This window comes from Lepidochelys olivacea (assembly GCF_965140295.1).
Source record: "Lepidochelys olivacea isolate rLepOli2 genome assembly, chromosome: 5".
NCBI classification, from domain to species: Eukaryota; Metazoa; Chordata; order Testudines; family Cheloniidae; genus Lepidochelys; species Lepidochelys olivacea.
This window is the reverse complement of record NC_140415.1, coordinates 96,177,565-96,202,634: the sequence shown is the minus strand read 5'-3', so window position 1 is coordinate 96,202,634 and position 25,070 is coordinate 96,177,565. Positions and strand designations below refer to the sequence as shown.

General features: G+C 41.4%; 1 protein-coding gene across 1 annotated transcript in view; it reads left to right on the top strand.

Annotated features, from left to right (window-relative positions):
* Positions 1 to 25,070, top strand: part of VPS13A (vacuolar protein sorting 13 homolog A) — a 262,402-nt gene that overhangs the window by 119,407 nt on the left and 117,925 nt on the right. Inside the window, exons 37-41 of the mRNA XM_084628103.1 lie at positions 3,301 to 3,470; positions 5,242 to 5,462; positions 5,919 to 6,151; positions 16,341 to 16,433; positions 22,837 to 23,193. Of these exons, the coding sequence (XP_084484229.1) occupies positions 3,301 to 3,470; positions 5,242 to 5,462; positions 5,919 to 6,151; positions 16,341 to 16,433; positions 22,837 to 23,193 (1,074 nt within the window). The remainder of the gene's footprint in view (positions 1 to 3,300; positions 3,471 to 5,241; positions 5,463 to 5,918; positions 6,152 to 16,340; positions 16,434 to 22,836; positions 23,194 to 25,070) is intronic.

Genomic DNA, 25,070 nt, shown 5'->3' with positions numbered 1-25,070 from the left:
CATCTAACATCCCATCACAGGCCATTGGGCCTATTTACCATGAATAGTTAAAGATCAATTAACTGCCAATTGATCAATTACTTGTCAGCTAATCTCCACTTAAAAGGTTTAGTTGGGCATGTTTTCCTGTGAGCTTCTGCTTACAGTTTGTCATGAGTTTAACTCTTGATAAGTTAACCAGTCTTGTCTCTAACATTTTAGAACAGAGGTTCTCAAACTGTGGTCCATGGACCATGGTGGTCTGCGAGCTCCATTCAGGTGGTCCATGGATAGATCCCTCTAAGGTGCGCGCCTGGGCGCCCGCATGCAAGAGAATGAAGGGCCACCCACCTAATTAGTGGAGCCGCGCAGGATTGGCTCCACTAATTAGGTGCCTGGACCCTGGAGAAGACTCACATGTAAGGTGAGGTCGTGGCCTTGGGCAGATTAGGGGGGAATGGGGTGAGAAGAGGGGGTGGGAGAAATTTGGGACATGCAGGGCTGCGGCGGCCAGAGAAAGAGGCAACTTTCCTCAGCTCTAGGGCTGCGGCTGCTGGGGAGAGACGGCTCTCCTTCCCAGCCTCAGCTCCGTGGCTGCTGTGGTGAGGGAGAGACCCCCCTCCTTCCCAGCCCCAGCTTGGGGACTGCCATGGCTGGGGGGAGAGGGCACATCCATCACATTAGAAAGGTAAGACTACTGATATTAAAATATGAGTTGTGAGCTTTTATTTGTAGAATAAAAATATTTATTATTATTAAGGTTTTTTTTATATAGCGCTTTTATTCAAAGCGCTTTACAATAGTTATCTAATGATACAAACAGCATTTGGAAAGATCATTAAGTGGTCCACTGAGACCCTCAGCAATTTTCAAGTGGTTCGTGGGAACAGAAACTTTGAGAACCACTGTTTTAGAACATAGTCATGTGCCTTAACCAACAACAGAGAAATTTGCATATTTGTCTCTGTCATTAGAGTAGCAACCAGGTTTTATACTTTCTCTTTAGAAACCTAGGTTAGCAGTTTTGATAACTGTTGCAGACTATCCTTCTAACATTACCTGGTTGCTACTGGGAACAGTACTAAATAGTAGCATAGGAGAATCATAGAAGATTAGGGTTGGAAGAGACGTCAGGAGGTCATCTAGTCCAACCCCCTGCTCAAAGCAGGACCAACACCAACTAAATCATCCCAGCCAGGGCTTTGTCAAGCCAGGTCTTAAAAACCTCTAAGAATGGAGATTCCACCACCTCCCTAGGTAACCCATTCCAGTGCTTCACCACCCTCTTAGTGAAATAGTGTTTCCTAATATCCAACCTAGACCTCCCCCACCGCTCCTTGTTCTGTCATCTGCCACCACTGAGAACAGCCAAGCTCCATCCTCTTTGGAACCTCCCTTCAGGTAGTTGAAGGCTGCTATCAAATCCCCCCTCACTCTTCTCTTCTGCAGACTAAACAAGCAGAATTTCCTCAGCCTCTCCTCGTAAGTCATGTACCCTAGCCCCCTGATCATTTTCATTGCCCTCCACTGGACTCTCTCCAATTTATCCACATCCCTTCAGTAGTGGGGGGCTCAAAACTGGATACAGTACTCCAGATGTGGCCTTACCAGTGCCAAATAGAGGGGAATAATCACTTTCCTCGATCTGCTGGCAATGCTCCTACTAAAGCAGTCCAATATGCCATTAGCCTTCTTGGCAACAAGGGCAAACTGCTGACTTATATCCAGCTTCTCATCCACTGTAATCCCAGGTCCTTCTCTGCAGAACTGCTGCTTAGCCAGTCGGTCCCCAACCTGTAGCAGGGCATGGGATCCTTCAATCCTAAGTGCAGGACTCTGTACTTGTCCTTGTTGAACCTTATCAGATTTCTTTTGGCCCAATCTTCCAATTTGTCTAGGTCACTCTGAACCCTATCCTTGCCCTCCAGAGTATCTACCTCTACCCCCAGCTAAGTGTAATCTGCGAACTTGCTGAGGGTGCAATCCATCCCATCATCCAGATCATTAATAAAGATGTTGAACAAAACTGGCTCCAGGACCAACCCTTGGGGTAGTCCGCTTGACACTGGCTGCCAGCTAGACATCGAGTCATTGATCACTACCCTTGGAGCCCGACAATCTAGCCAGCTTTCTGTCTGCCTTGTACACCATTCATCCAATCCATACTTTTTAAACTCGCTGACAAGAATACTGTGGGAGACAGTATCAAAAGCTTTGCTAAAGTCAAGAATATGTCTCCACTGCTTTCCCCATATCCACAGAGCCAGTTATCTCATCATAGAAGGCAGTCAGGTTGGTCAGGCATGACTTGCCCCAGTGAGAGTCCCCAGTGGGATCAGAGCTGGAAAACCGGGTTCCTACATCTTTCTCTATGCAGTCCATGGTGGTGGTCTGGAAAAGCAAAGTGGCTGGATTGCACTGCACTCCAGCTGCGTCCAGTGTGTGGTGTATAGAGGACGGTTTCCAGCTGGTGCAAATTAGAGCAGCCCCCCACCCTCAGCTGCTCTATCCTGAGCTTAGCCAGAGGATCAAGGAGCTTCAACTAGTTGTTGGTTCTCAGACCACAGCTACACTGTGGGATAACTATAGCGCCATATCTATGACAGCATAACCTCAGGGGGTAGACATGTTCTGTGCAATAGAAGTGATTTTTCCTTCGCTGTAGGAACAGCACCTTCCTGAGTAGCTGTAGCTGTGTAGATGGAAGCATTCTTCCATCGACATAGCTATGTCTACGTTGGGAGTTGGGTCAGCATAGCTATGGTCAGGAATGTGAATTTTTCACAGCCCTGAGTGCCACAGCTATGTCGACCTAAATTGTAAATGTAGGCCATGGCCTCAGCTTCTCTTCTTCTTCCTATCCCCTTGGTGGCTGTGTGGAAATGGAAAGGTAAAAGTTTTATTTAAAAAAAATGCACTCTAGTCAAAATTAATAAAAATTAGTTTAAATTTGTTTCAAGTTTTAAAATGAATAAGAAGCTTTCAGTAACTGATGGCTTGAAACCTAGTCAAAATGATGCTTTAAAAAAATCTGATTTCTTGTGTAAAGTGGTGCACATTAGTGGCACCTTATTGTAATGCACTAAAGGTAATACTTAGCCTTCGTGGAGCTCTCTCTGTATATCTGATTTCATGGTACTACAGAGTTTTGATTTAACTATACATTCCCTTTTTTAATCTTACATTTAATATGGTTGCAATTAAAACTGTTGCTAGTCAGACTGAGTCAAACAATGCTTCAAGTATAGTAGTTGTGAACAAATCTAGAAAAATGCTTTCTCTTTTTTATTTTGTGTAAGTTATGTTTCCTTTTTAAAACAGGTTTCTGCTTTGGATCAAAGAGATGATCTTTTGAAACTTGCTGAGTTTAAATTGGTCTTAATATCAGCTGCTGTCAAAATGTTGTCAGATGGTTCAATGAATGCTTCAGTCAAGTTAGCAAACTGCACATTAGATGATAAACGACTGACAGTCCAGAAGACAACTCCAAGGTGTTAATTTTGCATAAAAGATTAAATTGTTGTTCATCAGTGATTGTTGGTTCATCCTAGGGCTGCTAACATTACCTACAAGTTGCTATTTGAGTTTGTTAAATTGCATGTCTTATAAATACAGTTTGGAAAGTAACTAACTAAAATTTGTGTGTATGCACAGATTGGACCTTTATTCTGCGTGCTACTTGCTCTTTCTTATGGATATTACTTGGGGCCTAGCAATATTGGTGGGATGATACTAATTGTATTATCAAGTTGGGGAAAAAAATAGGAACATGTAGAAACCCATTCCACTTTTACTTTTACAAGACAATAGATAAGATATATGGAGAGAATTGTGTCTATATATGTCAGTAGGAAATATTTTGGGGGTTTTTTCAGTACAGCAATAAAATATATTTATATCACTTAAGTGAACATTAAAATGCTGCTGAAAGAGGACATACTCAATAATTCATCTGCAGATTTCATCATGGTTTCTCTGGTGCTAGATTATTATATTTTTAGATACTGTTAAAAGGATTTGAAATGTGAAACACTGTATTTAAAATAGTCACAATGAAATCCCTTAAGATTTGTACATTAGCACAGTTTTAATATTTCAAGTGTTACCTTGATGTGTGAGTGTTTATCTTTTCAAGTAATTGGTCTGTTAGGCATCCATCACTATAGCATGAATACTGTGCCTAACATTGGACGAAGGTGTGTTAATGAAAAGTAACACATACTATTATGTTTTATTAGTTGGTAGCATACATAACATTAGTGTCAATTTATTTTACAACCTACACAATCTTATGTAATACATAACATAGAACTTTGATTATTTGAATACTATTAGATTTTATGAACTATTCATATTTACAAAAATATGAAGTATTAAAGTCATGGGAGAACACAGGAACATTGAACTTTGTCATATTCTGAATGCTGTATTAACAAATTCACAAAGCCACTGTTCTGGAATTCACAAAGCCACTGTTCTAGCTCTTGCAGTGGCCATCAAGGAGATCTATGTTCTTTAGCCTCTAGCAACAAGGAGGCTGAGTTAACTGTTCTGATTATTTCATGTTTCACCTCTGTAACTTTCTTCTATCTTTTTTGAATGGTAAAGTGAGGTCCTACTCAAAAAGCTGCAAATGGCACCTGGTGCTCAGTGTTGTATTTTAGTTATAAATTGAGAACCATTTGGCTATAAGTATAAAGTTGAATTTTTCTATCTGTTGTTCCTACAGAGCAGAGCTTCCCTTTTCATGCATCATCAGCATAATAAAGATCCTTTGGAACAAGTGTTACTCTCTTCTACACCTGTGCAGCACCAATATCTTCAAAATATGCCCACAGTGACACCTGTGTGTATCCATTGCTACCAATGGATTTGAATAGATACATTAGCAGAACTATCTAAGTTGTAATTAGTTATATCAGAAAGACTGGACTACAGCATGCTCTTAGTTTGTTGCCTTTTCATTGCCAACATGACCACAGCAGTAAAAACTTAGTCACCAAAGCCAGTATTTATGATTGACAGTCCAAGAAGAGCAGATCTGTTGAGTAAGAAAGTGCCATTTTACAAAGTTGCTTTTTAGAGTTGTGTGTTATTTTAACATCATTTTTTGGCTAATGCCTATATTGGTGGGTTTTCTAACTTTTTTAAAAAGTGGACAGAATGAGAACTCTCCTCAAGTATGAGAATGAATTGTTCATATTAGAGGCCAGGTCTGCTTTTGAAAGTGTCTTATTGTATACTGTCTTAATTGTCTTTCAGAATGGTGGAAATGAAACATGGATCTGAAAAGAAGGAGATGGTGGATATAAGCTACAAGCAGGGGAGAGATGGCACTGTTCTGGACACAATTGTTCAAGACCTATATCTCTGTGCGAGCATGGAATTTCTACTTACTGTTGCAGATATATTTTTAAAGGCTAGTGCAGAAAGTGCTGCTGCACAGAGGAGTATCAAGCAAACTTCAGCAGTAAAGGGGCAAGGTTGGTAACTTTTTTTTTAATATATATGTTTCTAACTTGAGCATAGAACCATAATACTAAGTTTAGGCTGCTTCCCGGTTTGGCTCCCATGTCTTAAAAAATCTCCCTTCTTCAGTGTGCCAGACAACCTCAGTCTTACCATTCAATTCCAGTCTAACAACTTATTTTTCTGCTAGTCTTTCATGGCTGAGTATTCTCTTGTGCATGATTACCAGACACATGCCAACTACCATCAGTGGATATGTTTTTCTTTGTTATCTATGTGTTAGTTTAAATAGATTTTTACTGACAACTAACGATTCAAATGGAATCCTTCCAAGCATACTTAGTGACTTTTTACTCAACAACAAAAGGAAATATGGTGTATATATGTAAACATAGATATCAGTATAGTTATAGTAATTTCCTGGTGTGTTCAAACAATAGGTTTAACTTAAATGGGTTTTTTTTTTTCAGCATCTGTGCAGCTGGTATCTTCAGTGGAAATGAACATTGTTGTTAAAAATCCAGAGATTGTGTTTGTGGCTGATTTAACAAGAAGTGATGCTCCTGCATTGGTGGTTACAACACAGTGTGAGATCTTCATTAAGAACAGCCCTCAAATGTATAAAATGACAGCTGCTGTTAAAGATATACAAATGAAAGCCTGCCCCTTTCTTGTAGAAAAGAGAAAAGGGAACATTACTACAGTGAGTTTTCCTATTAAATATAATCTGAGTATCTGAAAAATTACAATATTATTGGTGGTGTAAATCCTTTTCTTTGACTAATTTATATATAAAACAATTAATCTGAGTTTGTGGATTTAATGTTTAAAATGTTGGTGAAAAATTATTCTTGAGTGAATAGCCATCTGGTAGTCTCTGGCTATGCTACAGCATTTTATACTGTTACTATGTTTGTTTTCTCTGAGTTAGTGGAGGGAACATGAAGATCTGGGTTAGTTTTACATGTTTTTCAGAAGTACAGCTGCTAGTGTTTACTGTTAAGCTTTTTTTTTTTGAGAATGACTGTTCTTTGTTCTTCTACAGCGTTCATGATTGTACTATTCCAATTTGTGGCTTTTGGGGGTTTTTTATAACTAAAAATTGTGAGTCTAAGGGAAGAAAATGTTATAGTTCCCATATCATCTAAGCATATAGATAACATGTTTCTGGGAATGCACTATTAACATTGTGTCAGCTTCCAAGGCTTTTTGAATAATTTAGAACATTTTTGGTGTGAAAATTTTTCTGAGACACATCAGTGGGAGGAAAAGAAAAGTCATTCTCCAGTTTTTTTCCAATGAGAATTTAGACTGCCAGTGGTACAATTTAAATTTCTTCTTTGTGTTAAGATCCACAGATGTTTTACAATGGCACTTGAGCCTGCTTCTAGCTTGGGGACAGAACCAGGCCTGTCAGTGATTAGGAGGAGGGGAATGTTCACCCTTCTGAAGTTCTGTTCATTTTTTTCTTCCTCTGCAGAAGTTGGTGGCTCAACCAGCCGTCCTAACTGCAGAGCTTTTCTGAGGGAAATTCCAAATTTTGTATCAAATGTTTAAATTAACATTTAGGTTCAATTATGTATGTCTAATTCCCAGGCAGGTGGCATGCTGCATTTGCTTTTTGGGGAGGTATTTGCAGTAGTTCCACTCCCTCTTTGAGGTATTTAAAGTACAGTAACTCCTCGCTTAAACTCATCCCAGTTAACATTGTTTTGTTGTTACGTTGCTGATCAATTAGGGAACATGCTCGTTTAAAATTGTGCAATGCTCCGTTATAATGTTGTTTGGCAGCCGCCTGCTTTGTCCACTGCTTACAGGAAGAGCACTCTGTTGTAGCTGGTGGGGGGCTTGGAACCAGGGTGGACCGACAGCCCTGCATCAGCTTCCCGCTCCCCTAAGTTCCCTGTGTGGCAGCCACCCAGCGGGCAATCAATTGCCAGACAGTTCAGCTATCCCTTCCCCCATTGCCATGTGCTGCTCCTGCCATCTGCTTTGGAGCTGCTCCCGGGAGCCTCCTGCTTGCTGTGCAGGAGGGAGAGAGGGGGGGGCTAATGTCAGGGTGTCCCCCTCCCCCTGCCTACCGCATCCATCGAGCAGGGGGAGACACGACAGGGCTCAGGATGGAAGGACCTTGCTGTCCACAGCTGCTCTCTCAACTTCCTGATTATTTAAAAAGGCAGTGTTCTCAGAGGGGGGTCAGCGTACTTAAAGGGACAATGCAACACACACACACACACAGTGTGTATCTGTCTGCCATGCTGTCTCCCCTCCCTCCATTCGTGCTGCCTTGTAGAGTGTGAGGCTACATTAACAACGTGTTAACCCTTGAGGGCTCAGCTGAGTGCTAGTTCATCATTTAACAGTAAGGCATTCCCTGGGAAATATCCCACCCTCTTCTACCCTCTGACTTCACCACCTCAACCAAGTTTCACAATCATCATTGCTGTGTACAGTATTAAATTGTTTAAAACTTACACTGTGTGTGTGTATATATACACACACACTCTCTCTCTCTCTCCAAATTTCCAGGGAAATTTTTTTTCCACCAGATAAAAAAACTATATATATATATATATATATATATATATATATATATATATATATATATATATATATATACATATACATACACATACACACACGGTGAAAAAAAATTCCCTGGAACCTAACCCTCCCATTTACATTAATTCTTATGGGGAAATTGGATTTGCTTAACATTGTTCCGCTTAAAGTCACGTTTTTCAGGAACATAACTACAATGTTAAGCGAGAAGTTACTTTAGCTGGTACCTTTTCAGGTTTCAGGGAGTGAGCTAGGACAAGAAAAGCCAGAGACAAAAGGAGCGGCCTGTGTCTCCTGATTCCCACTCTCCCTCTAGACTGTCTTGTGGAGGACCTAGACCAGCTCAGTAGGCAGAGTGCAGTTTCCTTCACAGTCCAAAGGGCAGCATGACAGATTTGTGTGTGTTGGGGTAGGGGGGTCATGCCTGAGTTCCTGTGGCCCACATAATCAGTGATGTCTCCAACTGAGGAGCTCAGCTGTCCCCTCCACTTTCCCACAGGTCCCACATTGAAAGCACTAGATACAGCATGGACACTGCCAGCTCCAAAAAGTGTAATTAGAAGCCTTCAGGCCCAGCTTCCTCTTCCTACTGCCACCTCTATAATAGCCTCCTCAAGAATCCCTACTCATATCCTGGACTGAGACCTTCAGGAGAAAAACAGACTTGTCTGGTCCATATACATCCCATGCAGTAGAGAGGGGTATTGCTTTTTGGGAACCCATCCTTGAGCCTCGGGCTTCTACCTTCCTTGAGAGAGCCAAAATGGGGTCTGTATGTGAGAGGAGAGACAAATAAACCCAACCTCCTTCAGTATGTCTACATTGCAAAATAAAACCCCATGGCAGCAAGTCTGATCCTATGTCTGTAGACTCTAGTTTGCTGGGCTCGTGATGTGGCACTAAAAATAGAAGTGTAGATTCCCTCTTAGGCAGGATCTATGGATCTAAATCCTGGCAAGGGGGTGGGTCTCACAGCCTGAGTGCCAGCCCTTGTTGAAACGTCTACAAATTTATTTTTAGCACCATTGCATGAGTCTGAGTCTGTAGACCTGGGGTCTAAGTCTCACAGCTGCATTTTTCTGTGTGTACAGTTTAGACATATCTTTTGAGAACAAGGGAAATAGCTAGTGTGACGAAGTTCCTCCTCTACCTTGGTGGGTCTTGTGCTTATTGGTGGATTTGCTCGCCTTGGAGCTTCATGGCAGTCCTCAGCTTGGCCGTTTTTTCTGAATCCACAGTCCAGTTCGACAACTCCTGTGTCTGACCAGGAGTTGGGAGGTTTGGGGGGAACCCGGGCCCACCCTCTACTCCGGGTTCCAGCCCAGAGCCCCGTGGAATGCAGCTGTCTAGAGTGCCTCCTGGAACAGCTGTGCGACAGCTACAACTCCCTGGGCTACTTCCCCATGGCCTCCTCCCAACACCTTCTTTATCCTCACCATAGGACCTTCCTCCTGGTGTCTGATAATGCTTCTACTCCTCAGTCCTACAACAGTATGCTTTCTCACTCTCAGCTCCTAGCGCCTCTTGCTCCCAGCTCCTCACAGGCACACCACAAACTGAAGTGAGCTCCTTTTTAAACCCAGGTGCCATGATTAGCCTGCCTTAATTGATTCTAGCAGCTTCTTGATTGGCTGCAGGTGTTCTAATCAGCCTGTCTTAATTGTCTCCAGAAGGTTCAGATTGTTCTGGAACCTTCCCTGTTACTTTACCCAGGGATAAGGGACCTACTTAGCCTGGGGCTAATATATCTGCCTTATATTACTCTCTTGTAGCCATCTGGCCTGACCCTGTCACACTAGCCATTTGAAATATTTTGGAGCAATCTCTGAGCCCAGTTTCACTTCCTACTAAAGCAAGATTCTTCTTTGAGGGGTTGCAGTTGTATGTTCCACTCAGGTGCATGCTCACCCAATGCACCGAAGCAGTAACTGTTGGGGCAGTGCTTGTGCCCTCTAGCCCTTCCCATGGCTACATAACGGCTATGCTACCCCTGATCCACCTCATTTCCACCCGCACCTTGAGTCAGAGCATTCAGTATGGTGTCTCCCTTCGTGTTCTTTATCATGGTGTTTGTGTTTTTTCCTGTAAATAGGTAAGTTTAGTAATACCTTAGGGTTTAGTTTAGATTAGTGTAGTTAGTAACGTTTTAGCCCAACCTGATGCATTTTCTGGGTTTTAAACATTTAACCATCATGTGAGGATGCTATCCCTACTAGTGATCCCCCCACATCTGAAGTTTATTGTGCCTTGGAGAAGGGCATATTAAGGAAAGGTGCTCCATCTGTAAGTTGTTTAAGAGAAGGTGACGAGGAACTTGCATTTGAAGTCACACCTTATGGAGAAAGGGCCTGCTTAGAGACCACCACAGATTCAGACTCTCCAGAGAGTGCCTGAGCCGATACAGATGGGGACTTCACATCCGATCTCCTTTCCTTCTCCCAGAAGGAAGAGGGATCATTCCCCTTCCCACAGAACAGACGGGGCTGCTTTAGAGTTTAAATAGATTCCTCCTCCCTGTTTAGCAGGAGTGCAGACTGGCACTGTGAGTCTTCCAGTATGTGGGATAGAACTGTCCTGTCCTGCTATCTAGTATCAATGCCTCATCAATGAAACTCTGTACTGTCAACTCTGGTACTGCCCCAGGGGTTTCTGTTTAGTCTGGTACCGACAACTGTAGTCTCCAAATCATCGATGAATCAGGCACAAGTTTACTTGTTGTTGTAAGTCAAGAACAGACAGGAAGTTTCTCAAGAACATTTAGACAATGGTGGCTTTGTCTTCTGTATCCTTGGCACCTCTTGGCTTGATTGCTGACTTGTCCACACCACCTCAGACCCAGGGCACTGGGTTACAGTCAGCTTCCTGATTGGTACTGGAGGACTGCCAGCACAAATGCTGTCTTTGGTACCAACAACAATTCCAACAGAGTCTACATCTTCAGTTCCAATGCCTGCTTTGGTACCGAGTATGAGTGTGAGGCCTTTACTGGTACTAAAGGTGTCTTCGACTGTACCGTCATTGGATCTGATGAGACCAGCATGTTGGACTGTGGATGGTGCAGATCGTTTATTGGCTTCACCTGGAGCGGCTCCTCCATTACCACCAGACTACTTAGAAGGGTCTTCTGGTTCAAGTGTTGGAAATTGTCAAGACCCGGGCATCAACATTGGTGATGGGATCATTATGGCTTCTGTAATAGGGATGAAGCTTCCTGGCCTAGCTCCTACTGGCCACCAATGCTGTGCCTCTATGCAGAGTAGCCTCTTTGAAAGTCCGGGGAGGTTCCTCGTTTAGCAAGGTCTCAATCATCTGCTCAGTCTAAGGCTAGATCACCTTTTCCTCCGGTAGTCTCTCTGCCTGGGTCACCTTTGCTATAGTCACAGGTCAAGGGGGTGCAACATGATCCCTTGGTACAGTCAAATGTATTACCATAAGAGAGTCCAGTAGTTCTGCTTCCCTCTTCTTCCTCTTCATCAGATGATCCTATATTGCCTGTGTTCTCTTGTACAGTACCAGAGGATTTTAAATCCTATCAAGACCTTCTGAGACAAACAGAATTGTTGTTGGGTGTTGAGGCTGGGTATGTTCAGAAGGACACCCTTAAGTTAGAGATGTTCTTCAATTCGCAGTTCCTGGGAGACTTGCTTTCCCTCTAAATGAAGCAATATTGGAGCCTGAAAAATCTGTGTGCAATATCCCAGCATCTATAACACCCAGAGCTAAACATAGCAACAAGAGTTATGTTTCCATGCAAGGTTTTGAGTGTTTTTTCTCGCATCACCTCATAGTACATAAGAACATACAAATGGCCATACTGGGTCAATGCCAATGCCAGGAGCCCCAGAGGGAATGAACAGAACAGGTAATCATCAAGTTCCCTGAGTCTGACTGCAGCAAGTGAGAGACCAGCAGACCATAAAGGACTTATTGTTCAATTGTCGTTTTTTGTTTTCTGAGAAAACTGACAAGACTTTACATGTTTTAAGGACTTCCAAGCTACTGTATAGTCAATAGGGTTTAAACTGAGGCTACAAAGAGTGTCACTTTGAGGGTCACATCACCAGCAATATCACTCTTAGCGATACTTTTGCCATCATCCTATCCTGCTAAGCAGCAAGACTTTTCTAGAAGAGGACATAAATCACAGAGGAGATCATCTTCTGAGTCTAGTTTTAGTCAACCATACTTCTATAATGAGAGCAGTGTACCAGTTGTGAATGTTTCAACCCTGGCTCCTCAGTTTGGGAACAGGCTGTCTCAATTCTACAGAACTTGGGGAAGCAATAACTACAGACAGATAAGTGCTGAGCACTGTGGGATTGGGTTATGCAGTATTTCTGTCCGTCCCATTCCTCCCAACCTGAGTCTTTTCAGGGACCCTTCTCATGATTTGCTGCTTCTTCAGCACGCCCAGACTTTGTGTGCTCTGAGTGCTATGCATGAGGTTCTTCCGTTTCTTCAGGGAAAGGAATTCTATTCCTGTACTTCCTGATCCCCAAGTTCAAGGAAAGGTGAGACCTATCTTTAATCTCCCTGGTTTCAACAAATACATCAAGTATTTGAGATTCCACATGGTTACCCGGCTTACTATTCTTCCTGCATTCAATCACAATGTCTCGTTTGTTGCTCTCAATCTTCAGGATGCCTAATTTCCTGTGCCAATTTTCCCAGGCCACAGAAAGTTCCTGAGATTCATTGTTGCCTGCCAACAGTATCAGTACATGGTTCTCCCATTTGTCCCATCATGAGCCCCAGGCATATTTACCAAATGCATGATGGTGGTAACAACTTATCTCAGAAGGAGGGGAATTCATGTCTTCTCATACCTAGGGTATGGCTAGCGAGAGGGAGATCCGAGGAACAAATCCTCAATCGTGTCCAGTTCACACTGAACCTCTTTGATTGACTGTGGTTGATTTTGAACAAAGCAGTGTCGAGTTGACTGCAACTCAAAAAGTCAAGCTCATTGGAGCCTTACTATACTTCATGAATTTGAGGCACTTTCTCTCATATGAGCGATTCCAGGCAATTTGTTGCCTTTGTCTGGATCTGCAGTCTCATCCTTTGACCACGGTCCATATGTACCTGAAGTTACTAGGACGTATGGCCACATTCACTTGTATAGTTCAGCAGGTGAGATTGCTTCTTCATCCTTTTCAGTTATGACTGAAGCTGGTCTATCACCCGAGCTGCCAGTCATTGTACAGGCTTGTCTGAGTGCCTCCAGAGATGCTGGATTCTCTACAGCATTAAGCCAAAATGGAACAATGTTGCCAGGGTGTTCCCTTTGCGTGTCCTCTGCCAACCAGAAATATAATCACTGTTGCCCCCATAATAGTTTGGGGAGCACATTTAGGAACGTTAAAGGTTTAGGGTTTGTGCTTGGAATGGGAATTGCTGTTCTGTATCAATGTCCGACGTTTACAGTGCATGGGATTGTGCCTTCTGGTGTCTGATCAAGGGAGCAATGGTTCACATACTCAGCAACAATATTACCATAACATATTATGTGAGCAAGCAAGGAGCAGCCCACTCCAGGGAGCTTTGTCAGGAAATAAAGTTTTGGGACTTCTGTGTCAAGGAAGACATCATACCCACAGTGACACACTTACCAAGTCTCAAAACCGGTTGGCTGATCATCTCACAGGACTTTCTCTGACAACCGCAAGTGGTCTCTAAAGAGCTGTGTGGTAAAGTCCATGTTCAGGGAATTGGGCATTCCGTAGGTTGCCCTTTTTGCAACAAAGCATAACAAGTGCTGTCAGGTTTGTTCCCGAGCAGGACTTAGTTTAGGGTCTCTAGCTGATGCCTTCCATCTGAACTGGGGAACAGACCTGATGTATGCCTTTTTTCCATCCCGCTTGCTTCTTAGGTTATTCTCAGACTTGAAGTTGGACCATGCCAGACTGATATTTATTGTGCCAGCTTGGCCAGGACGATATTGGTTCTCCGACCTTCTCAGTCTGTCTGTTTGACCTCCCAGATCTTACTCCCCTTTCTCACCTGCTGACTCAGTACCATGCCCAGGTTGTTCATCCAGTACTTCACGCTGTGGATGGTATGTTGTTCAGTGAGGAAGAACAACAATGCATGGAAGCAGTACATAGGATCCTGCTTAATAGTAGGAAACCATCTACTAGGTCTACTTATTTGGCTAAATGGAAACATTTTTCAGTTTGGTCAATATTAAAGGGAGCTCAACTCATGTCAGCTCATGTTCAGGACATTGTGGGCTACCTGTTACATTTGAAGTCCCCTGGTGTGGCTCTTAACTCATTGAGGGTTCACTTGGCAGCAGTCTCAGTTGTTTCATCCTCCAAGAAAAGTCAATTTTCTTAAACTCCATGGTAGTGAGATTTCTAAAAGGTATTGTCCACCTCTTTCCACCTGTGAAGGAAATGATCCTGTTGTGGGACCTAAATACTGTGCTGGCTGCCCTGATGGGTCCTCCGTTTGATCTGATGGCAGCCTGCTCATGGTTTCTCTGTTCCCAAAAGACAGCTTTTCTTATGGCTATAATGTCCACAAGAAGCGTTAGCGAATTACAAGCCATAATGGCAGAATTTCCATTTATTCAGTTCTTGAAAGACAAAGTGTCCTTAAGACTACATTCAAAGATTTTGTCCAAGATGGTTTCACACTTTCACCTTAATCAAGTTATTTACTTGCCTTTATTCTTTCCTAAGCTGCATGGAAATGTGGGTGATCAGAATCTCCATACATTAGATCTGAGGCAATGCTTTAAATTTTATCTCGAAAGGACTAAACCATTTTGTTCATCACCTTGACTTTTGTCTGCTGTGCAGATCAGATGAAAGATCAGATGCTTTCTGCACAGACTATTTCCAGGTAGATAACTTCCTGTATTACCACAGCGTATGGAGTAGCTTAAACTATGCCCTTGCGGACATTATAGGTTCATTCAACGAGAATCCAAGGGACATTGATCATATTTGTCAATGATGTTTCGGTGTTAGATATTTGCAGGGCTGCTACATGGTCTTCAGTGCGTACGTTAACCAAAAATTATGCTATGACTGCAGCATATAGGTCACATGCAAACTTTGGGGAGGCAGTTATGCAGTCATTGTTTAAGTAGACTCTGAACCCTACCATCTGTCGGAACTGCTTATGAGTCACCTGAGTGGAATATACGTCTTCAACCACTGGAAGAAAACAATTACTTACCTGTCTTGTCATTCTTGTTGGGGGAGGGATAGCTCAGTAGTTTGAGCATTGGCCTGCTAGACCCAGGGTTGTGAGTTGAATCCTTGAGGGGGGCCATTTAGGGATCTGGGGCAAAAATTGGGGATTGGTCCTGCTTTGAGCAGGGGGTTAGACTAGATGACCTCCTGAGGTCCCTTCCAACCCTGATATTCTATGGTTCTATGCTTTTTCAAGATGTGGGTGCAGACCTGCCTTCATGACTCGCCGTCTGTCCACTCTGCATTGGAGTCTCCAGCCTTGGATTCTAGTGTGAAGGAACTGGGGGCGAGTTGGGGCAGTGCTGCCCTTATATAGCCATGGGTCTGAGGGTGCAAGCACTTCCCCAGTGGGTGCTGCCACGCCACGTTCTCTGGCTTTAGTGTACTGGGTGTGTATGCACTCACACACCCGCCCACCCCGAGTGGTTTGCAACTGTGTCTTAAAGATGGTAAGTAACCATTTTTTGCAGGGATAATCACCAATGTCAGATTCTCCTACTCACAGTCTGAGTGCAGCATGACAAATCAATGCAAAAAGACCAGGTCATAGACTTCTATACATGCACAAACTACAAAGGGAATTCTTGGTCCTTAGAGGAGAAGGCCAGCAGTTCAAATCAAGATATAGAATCAAGTAGTTATATAATATAGAGTAGTGTCTGTTGATCCACACATGCTCCTTCACTCTCCTCCTGCTGCCAACCAAAGAGATAAAGGACCGGGCAGACCGACTGACAAGTCTGATTCTGACCCCAAGTGGAAAGCAGGCTGAAGGACCATTGTAATAGCTCTTTGGCTCTTACTACTTGAAGAATGGACATTTTCTGTTAAGAATGGGTACTTTTTTCCCTATCATTCACTTTTGATATTGAGTGAGTAACAGTCTAGTAAGGCTGAAATATTGTTTGTTCCATTCACTTTTGTTTCTTTTCTCTCATGTCAGAAGGGATGCTAATATTAAGTAGTCAGTTTAATATTTTTAAAGAACCAACAGAATTATCACTAGTAACTCTTTCCCTTAAATCTTCCTAATGGCATTTTAGAGGAGATCTTTTTCTAGCTAAGCATGTATATTTACTCTAATTACTATACATTTTTAGAGTTGACCATGAATTCTTTCTTCAGGTATTGCAGCCTTGTGATTTCTTCTTCAAAATGGTGCAGTCTGGTACTAATCCACAAATGGCTGACCTATCAATTAAATCTTTAACAATAAAGGTAAGTTGAATTGTAGTTTTTGTTTCCTGTCTTCTTCCTCCTCCTCCCCCACTGGCTTTTAAAGTTACTGTTTTTGTTTTAAAATTTTGATTTAACTAAAACTAAACACAATCTAAACACGTTTCGTAGTCTTGCATCTCATATTGCTTATTATATTGAAACAAAAGAAGAAAAAGCCTTTCACATGTACTGCAGTCATGTCACCTCATTTTTATATGGAATATGGTGTCATATGATAGGTTTGGACAAAAATCATCCTATTTCCACAAGGTATAGTTGCTTGTGAAAAGAAAGATTTAGCCATGCCTCCAAGTTATTAGAAATTACATTTTTTCCTGCTCTTGTTTTAAGTATGCTATGGTCGTGCCCCACTCAGATTTGGTTCCTGTGTATGTACTTTAGAGAGCCATGTTGATCACCCGTGCATCAGTGTGAGAATTTTCTGTATTGACAAGTGGTGTGCTGCCGTTGTGTTAATTTTCAATGATGCAGTACCATTGTGGAGTGCAATCACTAGATGTAACCTTGGCTATGCAAATAATCCTGCAATCACCATTGCATAATACACTGGTCACCGTTTAGGTGGCCTGTCTGGTTTGCTTTCTGCACTCCATCCCCATTTCCATACACTTTGGAAACTTGTGCACAGAGGACTTCTGGTTTGGGCAGCATGATGGTTGTAAGCTGTGTTAAAATAAATAACAAGAAATATTCTAGATAATGTCTCAGAATTTCAGGAATCAACTGGTGGATCTGTTCACATCCAGAAAAAAATGCCATAGCAAAGCTTTTTCACATGGGAAACAAACCAGAGGGCACTTGGAATGAATGATCTTACACAAATGTTGGCCAAACTGAGTATATTTATCTCCCTCATTATGCAACTACTACCCCTTACCACATCTGGGAAGGAAAAAATAAGTGGAGGAAACAATAATCACAGTTGTCAGATGGTGAAGATAGCCACAATTCTCCAACTTAGTGAAACTCGCACAGTGCCTATCACATCATCCATTAAAAGGTGGGACCTCTTGTAACAGGAAGCACTGCTTTAGCCTGATTACTGAAAGGGGAGTATTAACAAAAAGGGGGATATTCCAAGTTGGGCAATGTACTTCTTTCCTCACTCTAACCATTCTCACCCTCACTCCATCTTAAAAAAAAATGTCAAGACTTCTGTTAGAGCAGTGGTTACCAAACTTCATTGCTTCATGGACCACCTTTTTTAAAAAAATGACGTTTGAGGTAAACATCTGCAAATAAATCTGCAAATTTATCCTTTTTGTACACATTTGTTTTAGGCCTTACTAGACTTAAATATTTCTGGACTCAAATGCCTAAGGAAGCCTAAAATGTTAGATTATAACATCTATTTTAATATCTGAGGTTTTGAGACAGTGAATCAAAAAGCACAATGAAGAAGTGATGACAATTTGTCTTCATGTTACTTAGATTATAAGAAAAAATATGTTAAATGACATCTTGATATATTTTGGTATGTCACGGAAGCAAATCAGTGATGTGACTTTTTAATTTATCAAATTTCAGTTCAGAGTTCCTGCTAATTCTTATCTGGACTATAGTTGAACACAAGCCAAACTTCACTATGCTCACCTTTTTACAAAATGTAAATGAAGAAAATACAAAACATTTTGAAAAAAAGAAAAGGAGTACTTGTGGCACCTTAGAGACTAACAAATTTATTTGAGCATAAGCTTTCGTGAGCTAAAGCTCAGTAGCTCTGAGACAATTTTAAGGGTATTCTTGCTTCATAGAACATAGTTGCTTTATGTCAGGTAAGATGTTGGGGCGCTTCAACTGAAGGTCCAGTCCTATACTGAGATTCATCCCTTGTTTTTAATGGCAACCAGAGCAAAAAATTTAGTCTGGCAGAGCTACGTAGTGCTGAAGGACATCAAAAATTGCAAATCTCTGTCCAGGCTAAACTCCTTTCTTCTTTTCATCCAAAAGTCTCTGAGCTGCATTTTATTGAGTTTGAGTCCACCAACACATGACAGTTCAATCAACTTTTCCTTTTCTTTTGGCAGGCTGCCTTGTATTGAAAATGAATCCCTGATCTAATTCTCATTTGTTACACTGTCAGGAAAATATTCATTAAACTTGGTAGCCAAATTAAGGCAGTGTTTTCTTACGCTCAGCAGTGAGATCAGGATGAATTTTCAAGTAATTTTCAGTGAGGAAACTTTCCAAAGCTGGGAGTCATTGGCAGGTTCTCTTTTCTTCTTTTCATGCTGCATTTTCTTTATCATTGCTCTTGATTTGTTGTGAACATTAAAAAGTATAATTTTCATTCCCTGTAAGCTGGCATTCAGTTTGACACACACAACGAGTCAGCTCAATAGGCTAGTCTTGAAAGCTATAATTCATCCAAAAGCAATCAGCACATTCGAAACTTAAATCACTGAGGAAAATTTGTGCCTTTGAATGGAGTTCAGAGAGACAGGTCAGCACCTTCCCGTGCATTAGCACTTCCCATTTCATTGCACATAATTGAAAAGCAAATGTGAATTCAGTGCTCCTTGTTGAATAAAAATAACCGCCTTTACAGTAGGATTCTGAACAACTTTCTGATTGACAGGGATGTTCTGGCAACTAGTGCCTTGCAGTGAATATTTCAGTGAGTAAGTTTAGCATTGGATACCACTTATTTAATTTTTGTCAAAACACTGCCAGATTTTCTGGTCACTTCTCATGCTCCATCAGAGCACACACTTGAGACTGTTTTCTCACTCCACACCACTTCCTGAAATAAACTCAGTTTAAAAATTTTTTCTGCTGTTGTACGTCTTGACAAATCTTCGCAAAACAAGAACTATTCTTTAACTGTAATTTGAGTCAAACCATGTAAGAAAATGAGCAAAATTAGTGATATTACTCCTTACATCTAATTTCAATTAAAAGAATTTATTTTGTTTACACATTCTATGAATTTTTCCTTTAGTTGAAAAGCCATCTCTTGAATTCTTCCTGATATTATATTATTAGATAAACAATATCAAGCTGCAAAACAGCTTGATCCTCTGGAATCAATAACAGTGTCTTTTGCTGCAGGTACACAAGTGTCTCACCAATAGTGTGCAATTTCCATTTTGATCAATCCTTAAATTTACCTGATATTATGCTATCAGGGCCTTTACATTAATATTGCATAAAGAGGTAATTTGTTTTGTTTCTTGAGCTGTCTTTCAAATCACTTAGCTTTCTTTAAAAAAAACCATAAACAATCCACGATGTTTGTTTTCTAAAGAGTTGTGCTTTCTATTGAGGTAACATTGAGCAGGGAAGGTTTAATTGAATATTGGATAATAGTTGATAGCAAATGATGCACTAAGCCCATGGCTCACTTTTTTCAGCATTCAAGGTCAATCCAAATGATAGGTACTTGGGTTCATACTTTTTAACAACCTTATATTTTCATTGCTTTGTAGCAGGAAGCCAACAAGCATTGCCTGAAATTTTTTCAGTTTTTTCAGTCAGGTTTTGATTCATACCACTGCCCATTTCATCAACAGACCTTTGTGTTACAGTATAATTTCTTTTGAAACTACTGCTAGTTAGCCACTTATCCATAGTTGAGGATCACATATATTCCCAAATACATAAATTTCACTACCACATGGACTAATGTAAGTGATGCCAAAGCATTCAGATGAGAGGGTCTCAGACGGATGGGATTTTAAAACTTGTGCTGAACTAAGGCTTGGGCCATGTCCCTGGAGAGAGAGAGAGTGTGTGTGCGCGCGCCTGTGAAGATGATTTGGCTGGTGGGGATATGCTCAAGGAAATTAGAAAAGAAAGGAGTCTGGGTGGGGGAGTTAGAGGACATGACGTTTAGACTGAGGGGTAGGGGTTGTGGCTGGAGTGCTGGGGACTCTGGTGGTGTGGGTGGGTGCATGTTAAAAGGACAGTGTTGGCTCAGAGTGGGGGATAGAGAGATGGGGTAAACCATCACTGGAAGTAAGGGGCTGAACCTGGGCAGTAGGCAGCTTCTGCTCCAATTCACCCATGTTCCAAGGCTTCAGATTCACAGTTCCCCCTGAGTCAGGGGTTTTTGTCAGTCTCATTGCAGGCCTTGGCCCTGTTGGAGAGTCTTTTCCACTCGCCACCTGCTCTGTTCCCTGGACGCTCAGCTTCTTCTTTATGTTTATGGGATTCCACAGCCATACTGCTTGAAGCTGGGCAGTGGTTCGGGGCGGCCTCTCTAGCCCATCACTCTCCCTTCTGGTTCCCATTCCAGGGGCCGGTCCTCCTGAATCTATGCTTTTCTGTAATTCTCTTCTCCCAGCTCTCTGCTCTTTCTCCCCCCTGAGTTTTATCATATTAAGGAGGTAGCAAGCTAATTTAACACCTGGCCTCCATTCTTCTGATAGTCTGCTGTTCCCCTGAATATCTGTGTGTTTTGTTTTGAAAAGGCCATTCCATGGATTTAGGGGTTGGCTAGGCCCAGGTTCCACTACCGTTTGAAAAAGAGAGATCACCCTGTTACAACACAGTACTTCCAAGTGAACATATCACAGTTTGAGAATATCTGTAGTAGTGGCAAAAACCTCAATTCTGTGAAAGCAGGCATAAGAACATTATTGTAATCCTAAGTGGACAGCTGTAGTCTGAGCTTAAAACCCTGTTGCAAAATCACGATGTGTTGTAAAGCTGCTTGAAATTTCATTTTGAAACATGCCAAAAGTTCTTTTCAGAATTGAGTTTGACACTGTTTCATGACATCACAAACAAGAAGATGTTCTTATCTAGAAAAGATGATAAAATGTTTCAATCAATTCTAAGTAGCAGCTTCCTTTAATGAGTTGTAAAATAAAATAAAAATAGAAAATAATAACATCAGTAGTTGAAATAATGACATGTCAGTGGTACTAGTTCATATTAGGTAAAACTAATGTAAAAATGAAATAAAACATTCTGAAACAATTTCGGAATTCAGAAACATGCTTGTTTTCAAATTTTTTTGGTATTCATCAAAACAGACTCACTTTTCTGAAATATTTCAGTTTGAACAAAAATGGTATTTTTAATAATAAAAAATGTCCATTTTTTGTGAAAATATGTTCTAAGACCTTGTTATTACAGTACCATAAACACAGGGTCCTCTAAATCACTCTTGGGTCATCATCTGGTTTCTTGGTGTTACTTACCTGACAAAACAAGCAAACTGACTCATTTGTCCAACCTGGAACATTTCAGTGGTTTCTAAGGCCCTTGAATCTCCTCTTTGGACTTCCATTTCACTCTAGTATCTATCAGTCAAAACCCTGTTTTCTACTGGTCGTTATTTCACCTCAAAGAGCCACTGAGATCTCCGTCTTAGACAAGCCCTATTCTGTTTTCCACAGTGTTTGTCATCCTCATTCCCGTACTTTTCTTGACAAATGTAAATGTAACTTTCCACGCTTCCCAAGAGATTGTTGTCTTCCTTTTGTCTGAGTTCTCAATGCCATAAGAAAAAAATAGTGGAATAAAAGGGACGCTAGAAAAGTGATTGAGACTTACTTGAATCAAATTTAGAAAATCATGTTTTTCTTAACTTGGATATCTGAAATGTTTCTTTTATTAAGCTATCTGTAATAGTGCAAAAATGCTAGTAAATGCAGCAACTTACATGGCATTGTGAGGGCCAATTTCAGAGGGGATAAAAACTCATTCAAAATGTTCCACTCCAGTTTTATTGGATGGGCAGTACTGGCCAGCACAAAAGAAATATGCAAGGCTCTACTTAGTCTTTGTTCAAAGCCTTTTTTAAGTACTACGGGTATGATCTGTTTTTTCTTCTACAGAAGTATCTCTTTGCAGGAAATAATAGTCCCAAAGTAAACTACATAAGCATTGTCATTCAGAAAGGGGAAACTCATTTTCTGTCATCTATAACTGTTTTTTTCCCTCTTGATTATTTCTCCATAGTGCTCACTACGTTCCGTTTAGAAATGGGAAAAAGGTATGGAAGATTTGTTACTTGTTTAATTATTTTCTGGATTTGAACTCTCCTCCAGTCTGCCACATCTCTGAAGCTTGTACACAGTCATGTTGTTTTGAAGTTACTAGCTAGAGATTCAAGTCTTACACAGATTTGAAAGCTGTTCTGGAAGGCAGACAGAAGGGGCATGGCTTAACCCCAGAGCAAGTCTAAACTGTCTCTAGTGTATGCAGAGAGAGAAATAAAGCATATGAATGCTAAAATGAGTGGGAGTCAGTCCCAAAAAGGAAACAACCAGGTGCTGTAACAAATATTCATTATAATTTTGAAACTGAAAGCAGTAACTAGTCAGTTCAAGAGATTACTTGAAAAAGTGGTTATTGATACTCCATATACCCAGTTCCACATTTTTTCCATATACCCAACAGCACTGAATAATCAATTTTTTTCCCCTCGTAGGTTTCACCCATTATCATAAATACAGTGATTACGATTACATCGGCACTTTCTCCAACTACAGAGACTTCGGAAGAAGAGATTACTCCAATTCCTCCAGACCTGTGGGATAAGAAAGATATAAAAAATTTAAAAATGTGGTTTCTTGAAAAGTCAAATGGAAATGAAAATAAAAATACAGCAACTGAGTTGGTTCTCACGGGGGAGACATTAAATATGAGAATTGAATCAGTCATTGTAACTCTTGAAGCTGGAGTTGGTCACAGAACGGTACCTATGCTTTTAGCAAAGTCGTCGTTTTCCGGAGAAGTCAAAAATTGGAGTACGCTCATCAACCTCCGTTCCCAGCTTGAACTGGAGGTAAGGCTATAATATAATACCACTTTTCCCAAAAGCAGTTGCAATAAAGATTATGAAACTGACTTGTTACATAGACAAGACTTATGAAAGAAACTTTTGACAAGTAAAGGTGATACTTCTATCTAACCGTTAAACTTCGGGGGGAGAGGGGGAAGAGTGCCTTGTGGAGCACAACCTTCCATTGTTCGCTGTGTGCAGGGTCCCTTGTACTTCACTGCGACAACCCTAAGTTATGGAGCAACAATCCCTAAATTACCTGACAATGTTAGTTTAGTCTATCACAAAGTTACTACCCTTCATTCCCAACTTCCTTACACTACACGCAATTGTGACACATGATTTAAAATACTTATTGACATAAAATTCATCAGTTATTTTAGATAGTAACTATATTTGAGCATGGATTTTTTTGTTATGTTTGTTTGCTTTCCTGCAATTCCTATAGATCCAACCAAGATCAGTTCCCTATTCTGCCATGCACTGTACAAACATAGATGATCCATACCTTGAAAAGTTTATAATATAATGCCCCACTCTGGCAAATAATGCCCATGCTGAACTTCATAATTGTGAGTAGTCCCACTAAAGTCAAGTTAGTGTTTGTGGGATGGGGACATGCATAGACAGGATAGACATATAATGGGAGAAAGAGATGTAGAGTACAATTTTCTAAAGTTCCTAAGTCTCACTGAAAATCAGTGGGACTTGATTTAGTGTCCTAATTCACTTTTAAAAATGGGATTTAGGACCAGAATGTTAAAGATATTTAGGCACCTAAAAATTCAGATAGATGTGTTTGGGATTTTCAGAAGTGCTTAGATATGTAACTCCCATTAATTTCAGCAGGAGGTAACCACCAGTGCTTTTTTGAAAACCCCACTGGGTGCCTGTGTCCATCTGTAGGCATATAAATACTTAAAAATATCTGACCCTTAGTATTTTGAAAAACTTTACTCATGACCTACAAGCAGAGTAGTTTGCAAATGCTACATTAGTACGGTAGATGCTTGTTGGCAGCAACATCTTGAAAGAGCACCTGCTGCTTATGAGCAACTTTTCCCCTGTAAACATTTTCCTTACTGTGAATCGTCAACACTCCCCATAATAGCAACAACCACTTATGAGCAACCAAAAGAAAACTGATATGTTGCTGCCAGCCAATCTGCAGTGTGGGGGAGAATCCAGAGTAAAAAGTGTAGAAAACAGTCTCTCATCATTATCTCAAGGTCCCTGTTGAAATAGCTTATGTAGCTGCTTCAGTCTTTGACCCCCAAGCTGGCTCTGCCCTCCACTTTCTGCAGCCTAGCATCTCCCACAATTCTGGATCTCTGGGCTGCTCGTGGAGATAGGTCAGTGTTTTGGTGCTGCACACACTGGCCATGTGCCCTCTGCTTCTCCTTGCCACCAGATTCTCTGTGTTCACAGCAGTGGACGGTGGTTTCTGTTGCTCCCACTCTTCTCCTTTTTTAGTTTTTCTGACCAATTTTTGGGCAAGGAGAGCAGTGTTGTGCCTTTTCAGCATTCCTACTCCTACCTGGGTCATTTAACTCTTTGGGACTGTAACTTACCCTAAGTGTTGGCAGCAGTGTCTCTCTGCCAGATGCTCTGTCTCTATACAGTCGTGGCAGAGCAGCCAAGAAAGCACTGGGTCAAAACTGCTCTATTTGTGAGGCAGCCTTCCCAGGCTTGGCAGATGGTGAGTTGTGCCCAGCCTTCTGTCCCTAACTCTGCTATATCCCAAGGCTGTGAGTTGGATAGGCAGGTGGAGTCCCCTACCCACCATGGCAGCCATGACTCCAACAGAAAAAATGGACAGGGTCCCCAGTGCAGAGCAGGGAGAGGCTCTAAAAGTGAGGAAGACTCTGACTACTTGACTG